The sequence below is a fragment of the Cygnus olor genome, chromosome 3 (assembly GCF_009769625.2).
Source record: "Cygnus olor isolate bCygOlo1 chromosome 3, bCygOlo1.pri.v2, whole genome shotgun sequence".
Taxonomy (NCBI): Eukaryota; Metazoa; Chordata; class Aves; order Anseriformes; family Anatidae; genus Cygnus; species Cygnus olor.
Window position 1 is genome coordinate 2,372,961 of NC_049171.1, and position 8,925 is coordinate 2,381,885.

General features: G+C 39.2%; 1 protein-coding gene across 21 annotated transcripts in view; it reads left to right on the top strand.

The window, feature by feature from the left end:
• Positions 1-8,551, top strand: part of HMBOX1 (homeobox containing 1) — a 107,722-nt gene extending 99,171 nt beyond the window's left edge. For 20 of the 21 annotated variants that reach the window (XM_040550547.1, XM_040550562.1, XM_040550552.1 and 17 more), the window contains one exon: positions 1,870-8,551. In XM_040550547.1, coding sequence (XP_040406481.1) covers positions 1,870-2,007 — 138 coding nt within the window. In that variant the 3' untranslated portion in view covers positions 2,008-8,551. The remainder of the gene's footprint in view (positions 1-1,869) is intronic. The other variant, XM_040550560.1, reaches the window with a different exon arrangement.
• Positions 8,552-8,925: the final 374 nt, after the last annotated feature.

Genomic DNA, 8,925 nt, shown 5'->3' on the forward strand with positions numbered 1-8,925 from the left:
GTTCATCCAAATATTAATGAAGTGACTAGGACTCTGAAACTTCGTATTTCTTACCATGGTAAAGATTACTGAGATGACATCCCAATATTTGCCCTATATTTGTTGGAAATGAATGCATTCCTTTAAATAACTTAGGATTTTACCAAATCCTGTCTCTTCTGTCTCCCTCAGCATTTGCCACCTGTCATCTTAATTTAAAAACATGTAATGCACATTTTAGAATTTAAATTTTGCATGTTCATTGCTTAACGGCTGTTGGAAGGCTGATAAATGTTTATCATTTCCTTTCTGTAAAAATAATAATGGCAAAATCACTGTGTTCACTATTAGTGCCTCGTTTTAAAGAGAGGAAACACCACGATTTTGCCCAGCGTCCCAGATGAATTTATTTGACAGCTGAAATTAGTTTTGAATATTGCTCGTTCTCATTCCTATTATTTTAAACCAAGCTCTATTTCTGATTTAGACTAAGAAACATGCCCACTTCACATAAAAATTATGTTAGAACAATCAGACTTTAGGTCTGATAATCTGTGGCTATTATGTACCCATGGAAGTTAACCCCTCTTGCACCTTGATTTTAAAAATTTCATTGCAGTCCTGTAGCATCAGCTTCCCCTGTATTAATTTTGCTTACCAAGCATCATAGTCATCAGCACAGTGGTCCTTCTACAGCTGAGAGACCACGCTCTTTAGAAAATAAGCACGAAGAAATACATGGCACTCAGTTCAGTGAACTGGCGAATTTGGCAGGATGTTCACCCAGATATTTGAATTATGGTAGTTCCAGTCCCCTGCAATCCTTGCACTGTTTTCCTTACCTGTCTAGGAGGTTTTCAGCATCTTTTTCGCAGTTCCCGTGTGAATTCAGTTTCTTCATGGGATACTGCCTCAGACCAAAGGCTAAGCTAGGTTTGTTTCCTATCTCTGAGTGAGGTCAGTAACAGTATTTCAGGAAAAAGTATTTTTAAAGAATAGGACAATTATAGACTGATTTTATTATAGTAGCTTCCAGGTTCTGGAAGGCAGTAGTTTGGAGGAACTTCCTGAGCCAGGCAGTGTATCCACTTCCTTTTTGATAGTTACCAGTAGACAAATTTTCCATGAACTTATCTAACCCCACTTCTTAAAGCCGTTTTTACTTTTGGCTAATCTAAAAATCAGTGAATCCTACAACCGATCTGTGATAAGTGAAGAGCTGCTTCCTGTCGCTGCTCCGGAATATATTATCTCATCATTTCAGTGAGCACCCTTGCTTATTAGAAAGTCAGAAGTAGTGAACAATTGGTCCCTATTTACTGATTATTTGTAATAAGCATTTACCATATCAACCATCAGCCATTTCTTTTCCAAGCTGAGGAGTCTAGGTCTATTTATTCCCTCCTTGTAAGGGAGCCACCCCGTGCCTCTGTTCCTCCTGGTTGCCAATCTTGCTACCTTTTCTAGTTCTGCTATCTCCTCTTTAAACGGGATGACCAGAACTGTATGCAGTAGTCAAAATGTAAGCACAGCATGAATTTGTGCAGTGGGTAATGGTTTCTGCCTTAGTTTTGTTTCCTGACATATGTTGTATATCACTTTTATCTTTATAATTTAGTATTTTTCTCCAAATATTCTCCCCTCCCACCCTTTGCCTTAAATTTATTTCTCGAAAATCAGGTGCGTCACCCCATGCCCTGCTTACCTTTGTCTGCACAGTGAGGGAAATCAGTCCTAAGTCAATTGTGTGAATTCCTTTCATGTTGTACCCCCTGCAACAAACGTGCAGTTTGCTGCCCCTAGTCCATTATTTATACCCTAGCTTTTTTCCTGCTGGTTTTCTGCTTGTGGAGTAACCACGCTTCTCTTTTCTCATTTCCGCCCGCGCAGGATGACAGCACTAGCCATAGTGACCACCAAGACCCCATCTCGTTAGCCGTGGAAATGGCAGCGGTAAACCACACCATCTTGGCATTGGCCCGGCAAGGAGCCAACGAGATCAAGACAGAGGCTCTAGACGACGACTGATACGAAGAAGGGGGAGGGTCAGAGCGAGAAGTAACTTAGTTTTAGACGTAGCACCTTAGCAGACTTTCCTCGGTCCTTAATATGTGTTCTTACAGTATAACTTTGCAGTTTCTTGTACGTCAGTTAGCTGTTAGGGTCTTGTTCTGTGAAGATGGCATGGTGCCCTCAGCCTTTGCATATACTCTCTCAGTATTAATTCCCAATAAATAATCAATCAACCAACCAACCTCCCTCTCCCAGCCCCAGTGGCTAGAAAAATCTTGCTGCTCTGTCTTAGCATTCAAAGTGCTTCCAGGTATTTTAGACAGTCCTCAATTACAAGTCTTAGGCTACACTTAAAATCTTGGATACCCTTAGAGATTGTGTAAAAATAGTCTGTATGCTTTTCCTTCTCTGAGACTGAAAGGATGCAAGCTGAGGTAGTGGCACAGGGTCGATGGACACCAGATTGGGATTATCAACAGAGAGTAAAAAGAACACTAGAAACCCCACTTCAGCATGGGAATAAATGATTTCCAGCTGCAATAAGCTGTGCCTCACTGGTCATACAGTGACTTGATATACTTTTGGGTGCTGTGCTGAGAATGTCCATTGGAAACACATTCACATATTTTGGTTGATGTTCACATATTCAACACAGACATCCTCTGCTCTCACAAGCTGCGTGGCTTAGTGGATAAGTACTGCCTTCTGCCTCTGGGACCATGATTGAAGCCCAGCCTGGGATCATATGAAAAATGAGCTGAATGTCTAATGGACAACAGTCCACTTCTCAAAACCACTATTCATTATTTGGCATGGCTAGCAGTGCCTGCTCAGAAGAGGTCTAGACTCTATTGATCTGTCACTAACAAGTTCACTTTTTATTCTTCCTCTCACCTTTTCTGTCCCCACCCTACTCCCCTCTCCACTTTGCCACTTTCAAAAGCAATGTTTTCCAGGAAGGTATTAAGGTCATGAAATGGGTGAGTGAATTTTTACACGTCTGTGTAACTAATGCCTACACCCCAACTAGCCTGAAGGGTTATTGGAGAACTTTTGCATCTGACCTTTGCTAGTTAACCATCATAGCATAAATATTCTCCTAAATATGAACTTTTGTATTTGCTTAAAGGCAGGAGGATCTCTTACCTGAGAAATGGGGTGTGAATGTTTTGTGTTCTCTTTACTCTGTCCTTGTTAAGATGTGAGAAAGCTATACTGCTACGAGCAATTTAATTAATAATTGGAAGCCATACTGATAATGGATGTGGTAATATTTGTAAAGCAAACCTACTTTAAGTAGCAGAAACTAATGGAATTGTTTTCCTTGATCATATGTAGCACTTTTGTTACTTTTTTCTTAAAGATATTTATATTTGATAAGTCTTTTTTTTATCATTTGAGAATTCAAAATGCCAAACAGCAAACTTGCATTACAGAGTCACCCTGCGATCACCTTGTCATCTAGTATCTAAATGATGAACTGTGTGTGCATCTAAGAAAATTACATCTGCTGGCATTGTGTGGAAATGATCTCCTGGCATCCTGATAAAATGATATGTTGCTGCCGGTAAGAGGAAACATTTCAATGGAAACAGCACGGGAAGTGTTAGAGACGGGCAGGACTGTGTTACGTTTAAAAAAGAAAAAAAAACTATGTAAATTTTTGTATATAGATATATAAAAATTTGCATAGTATTTCCACAACATTCCATTTTTTACGTTTACGTGGGAATAGCTTAAGAGGGGAAAATAGCTTAATTTTGAAGGATGGTCTTCCTTTTTCTCTCGTCCACTTCTGAAGGTGGAGGGGATGAAGGGAAGTTGCAATTACTTGGTTTGTTCTCATCCTCCCTCCCTTCCTCATGCATAGCTCTCTGATAGCATTGTGAATTCCTAAAATGTGGTTCCTCAGCACGTTTTTAGGCAGCCTAAACCCCTTCAAGGTGTAGGCTAACTAGATCATCTTTACATCTGTTAATCTTGCAAAAATTGCTTAGGTAAGTGTGGAGGAGATTTTGTGCTTTCAGAGGGCACAGAGTTGGCACCTCTTTGTCTCCGTAACTTCGAAGATAAATAGGTAGAGCTTGGCCTCGTCTTTCATTTATGGATTTCATTGGAAAATGTATGTGCTTTCCTTAGGTATAGATCACTGAAGCAGAATGAAGCCGTCTTTTTCTGTTTTATTGCAGTTCTTGAGTAGGCAAATTCGTAAGTAGCATCAGGGCAGACTCAGGAAAAAAAGGAATTGGATCAGCTACCATTGCACCATCGTAGTTTTTTACTTAACGTGTGTATGAATGTTTTGGTACTAAGGAGTGAAAGGACGGGAGGAGAGCTTTTCTTTCTATTTTTGCACAGCAGAATGATCGAGCAAACTATAGCCTTAGTGGAATTTTACCTTCTTATTCATACTACAGTCACACACCAAGCTGACAAGCAACATCCACGATTTATAGTAAGGAGATTTTAATAATCGATGGCCTCTTTATGTTGGGATTGCCACCACCATTTGTTCTGGCTGTTTCATTTTAAAAAGAACAGGCTCAAACTGTTGGACAGCCGCAATTTTAAAAGAAATATTGCTTACTATAGCATCTTAAAAAAAAAGTCATTGTTTCAAGCACTGCCTTTTTAAAGCAATAGGAAAGAATAAAAATAGTACTAAAATATCCATGTCCTGATTGTTGGTCCATGTGATGCAGGATCAAAGTAACACCACTAAAATTGTATGTCTGTACCATCTCATGTAGAATAATCTGGCCTTAATTCTGTCTGTCAGTGTCAGGTAGCTGCTGGTCTCATCATGCATGAATATCCAATATGAAGGTTAAACAGATAAACCACTTATGAACAACGGGAGATTGCCAGATTCTCCTTGTCTGTAGCTTCCAGGTATATATCAGTTTGCTGCTCTCCCCCAGCATCCTCTCACCAGAGGAAATAACAAATGACTTAACTAGGCAATTAGTTGTCCTAAAAAAAAAATAAATTAAAAGATTTCCATGGCATGTTTCATTTTTTTCACGTTGGTTTGCACCTGTCTACAAAAGGTACGAGGAAAGAGTGAGACATCAGGATGCTCACGGCAGCCTATTTCCTTTATTCTGAAAGCTCAAAATGGACAATTTGCAGTTGACTAAATATTTTCTGGTTTGACATGAATTAGCCTAAATGGAACAGATGCTGGTGCGATGATTTCAGAAGAACTGCACCTTGATTAGATCTAGAGTAATTGGGAGAACTGGTGGAGAAAGCATCCCAGGATTTAGACTTTGTTCTAGGTTTTCTGCTGTAGTATGGGAAGTTGTCTTTGTCTTTCTGGATCTGGATTTTCTTGATAACTGAGCCTGTTTAGTTTTTTTGTCTGTTTTGTAGCATTGCAATTCACTGGCAGTTTGTTGTAGCCAACCAGGAGTTACTGCAGTTCGTTCTCACGTGGATTCCCTTGTAATGGATCTGGTGGCAGGCTGGATCTACCTTTTTGTTCTGTGAATAGAGAAGAAATCTTTCAATATGCTTCTTTTCTGTGATGGGCACAGATTGCTTTTAACTTTGTAGGGTAAACTTTGGCTGTTATTTTGTGGCCGATAAAGTCCTTATACTTGAGTTGTTGTCTCTAACAGTCTTCTTAACACAACAATTTCTACCTCTACTTCTTTTTTTGGTTTTGTTTCGAATTCTCCATGTCTTTTTCCTGAAGTATGAGATCCCAGATACTTACAAAAGCAGTATGAGTTGGAAAAAAATAACATACAAAAACATACAAAAAAATAGGAGCAAACAGACATATTATCCATTGATGTCCTAGAGTTGTAGAGCCATCTAATACACTATAAGCATAGATACTGGTCCAGCATGATCCCATTACTCATATGTTGGACGTGAACAAGTTGGTCATGAGTCAGCAGCGTGCCCTTGCAGCAATTAAGGAATCTCATTAGGAAGAGCTGTCAGCAGGTCAAGGAAAGTGATTAGGCCCCTCTGTTCATCACTTGAGAGAGCACATCTGGAGTATCGTGTCCAGTTTTGGACAGGAGTGAGTCCATCGTAGGGCTGCTGAGATGCGAGGGCCAGAGCACATGTCACGTAATGAGTGTTGAGAGAGCTGTTTTTTTTTTTCAGGCTGTTCTGGGGAGATCTTATTTTGCTTTTGAACTGTCTTAATGGGTAGTTTTAGAGACAACAGAGCCAGGCTCTTCTCAGAGGTGCGTAGTGAAAATATTAGGGGTAGTGGGCTCAAATTTCCATCAGGAGAATCCCAGATGAGTATAAAGAGAAATATTTTCACACTGAGAGTGCTAGAACAATGGCCCAGAAACGCAGTGGAAACCACGTCCTTGGGCATATTCAAAACTCAACTGGACAAGATTGGGGATTGGATTAGAGACCTCCAGGTCTCTTCTGCCCTAATTTATTCTATGACTCTGTGTAAGCCTGCTCAGGTCAAGGAGTTTGATCCATACGTTTTCACTTGTTTAATGAAATTCTGTTAGCTTGTTTTTTTTTTTTTTTTAATTCTTATTTTTTATTTTGCCTATTCATAAAAAGTTATCTCATGTATTCTCCTAATAGAGATGAGCTTTATTTGCAGGGTCTGGCTACAGGTTCTAATCAAGCCATAAATCAAGTAATAAATGTCATTAATTATTTGCTCTGTTTACACAGTTCTTCAGGGATATTTTAATGATTTTGTTTGTTTCATTGGCTTACATCAAACTGGTAAGTTCTCCATGTTTTTGTAACACTTGCGCTGCAGATTCCTTTTTGCCTTTGAGAGGATTTTTCATTGTCTTGCTGCTGTGAGTGTAGACTTGAAAATTTTCACATAGCTGAACATATTAGAGGAAAAAAATTATTTAAATTAAGCCCACTGGTGACTACTATGATAAGCTAGAAATTTTTGGTTCAGTAGATCTTCAAAGAAGATCTGGTCTGGTATGTTAGATCTTCTATACTTAGAGCTTTATGTTATTTCCTTAAGTGTTTGCTGTTGGACACTGCTAGGAAAAAAAAAAAAAGAAAAAAACAGAACAACAAAAATATACTCTACTAGACAGATTTTAGGTCTGATTTAGATGTTATTTTGAAAAGAACTCATGATGGTGTTTGCCAATACGGAACAGCACAGAATCATTATCCCAAGCATGACTCCTGCCTTTAAGGTGCAGAGGAACATGGAGATGAGTTCAAGATTTTCAGTTCCCCTACGTGGTGTAACGGTTTTCCTTCACAATGAGTTGCTGCTTGCAAAGAAGTAAAATGAAAGCATCATGCTGGCCTTTCACCTGGGTCATTGAGTCACGCAGAGACGCATGGCAGTTGTAACAGGATTTCATAAGGAGAAGGTTCTTTATTTTTTACGTAGATAAAACCAGCAAAATTGGTAAGAGTTTTCAAAACTCAAAAATGCTGCCCCTAATGCATTTAATACAGGATTTTGTTTCACTGTGTGTAATTTCAACACTGTTGCAAATCTGGATTCACACATTTCTCTGTAAATTACTAAGATTCAGAGATAGATTTTGCCCAAAGTACTGTGGGCAAACTGTGGATGTTTTTTTTTTGTTTGGTTGGTTTTTTCCTTTCTTTTCTTTTGGATATATATATACTTTCCCCCCATTTATCCCTGGAATTCTCCTTATTTCAGATAATAATTTTCTTACCATAAGGTTTCTGTTCCTCTTCCTACCCCAGCCACATCACTGTGTAGCCCTCATTCCCCAGGGTTCATCAGCTTTTTTCAAGTTCGTTGGATAATTACCAGCAAATTCTACTTTTTTATGTCAAAATAAACTTTGCTTCTATTTTAGACAGGGCTTCCCACCCAAGTAGCTCTTGCACTCTTTGAAGTTACTTGACTTGGTAATATTCTTTTGAGCGAAATCTTAAGCTTGTAGGCAATAATCTTGAGTTTAGTGTAGCATTTGTTTTTTGGCAGGAATTTTTGTTGGCAAGATTGGTCTTGAAAAAATGTGCTCTGTGTCATTGACCTAACATATGCCTCTTCTTATTAGACAGCTGTAGATTGTGCGTGTGTGAATTAATGCCTCTTAGTAGGAGTATTCAGGTTTGTATCACGATACTGGCTAATTGAATGGAAGTTCATGGAGTCAGGCATTTTCACTGTGACTTCTTGGAAGGGAAGGTTGATGACCTGGCCAAAAGTACCTTGCAGTTTCTAAGGAGAAGAGTTGCGGAGACATTTCAAAATAAAACTTTCCCCCTTGGGCCTTTTTGCAGCTAGGATTTTTTCTCAGGACCTTCCTTGAGTTGGTTACTGGCCAATGGGCATTTGGCAAGCTGAAAAGCATAGCCCCAAACCCTTGATTTTAGTTTCTGCGAGTGTCTTCTAATTTATAGGCTTTGAACTGTCCAATTAAAGATATTGCACATTAATGACACGAGGCATTCTAGAGATGGCAGCTATAAATTCAAATTTAAAATACACAAAAAATTATTTTTCTCCTTTGGGTGAAATGTGTTATAACTGCAAAAGTGGACGTGGTCATTCTGAGGGCTGTCGGTAAGCCGACAGCATTTTGATACTGGTTTTTGTCCAGCAAATACAAAGAAAATGAAATAAATGCAAGTATTCTCAGTGGCACCAGTGAAACAAATGTAAGGAGAAAAATTCAAACCTCTGAAGAGTTGTTCATGGCTAACCTTGGCCTTAGGTTTTGCCACATAAAAATAGCTTGGGATTGTTTGTGCCTGTTTTCGCGCAGGTGATGCAGTAGCTATGATGGCATTGGCACCGTTACAGCAATCGGGACAAACTGCTCTGCTTTTGGTAAGGTCACACACCCTGTGAAAATCCAGGTCGTACTTTAGCTTGTACTGACTGGGAAAAGTAGAGAAATACATTTTGCTCTTTCAAGATACCATCTGCGATGTCTGCGAGGTGCTTATCGGCGTAGTAGTTGGGCGGTATGT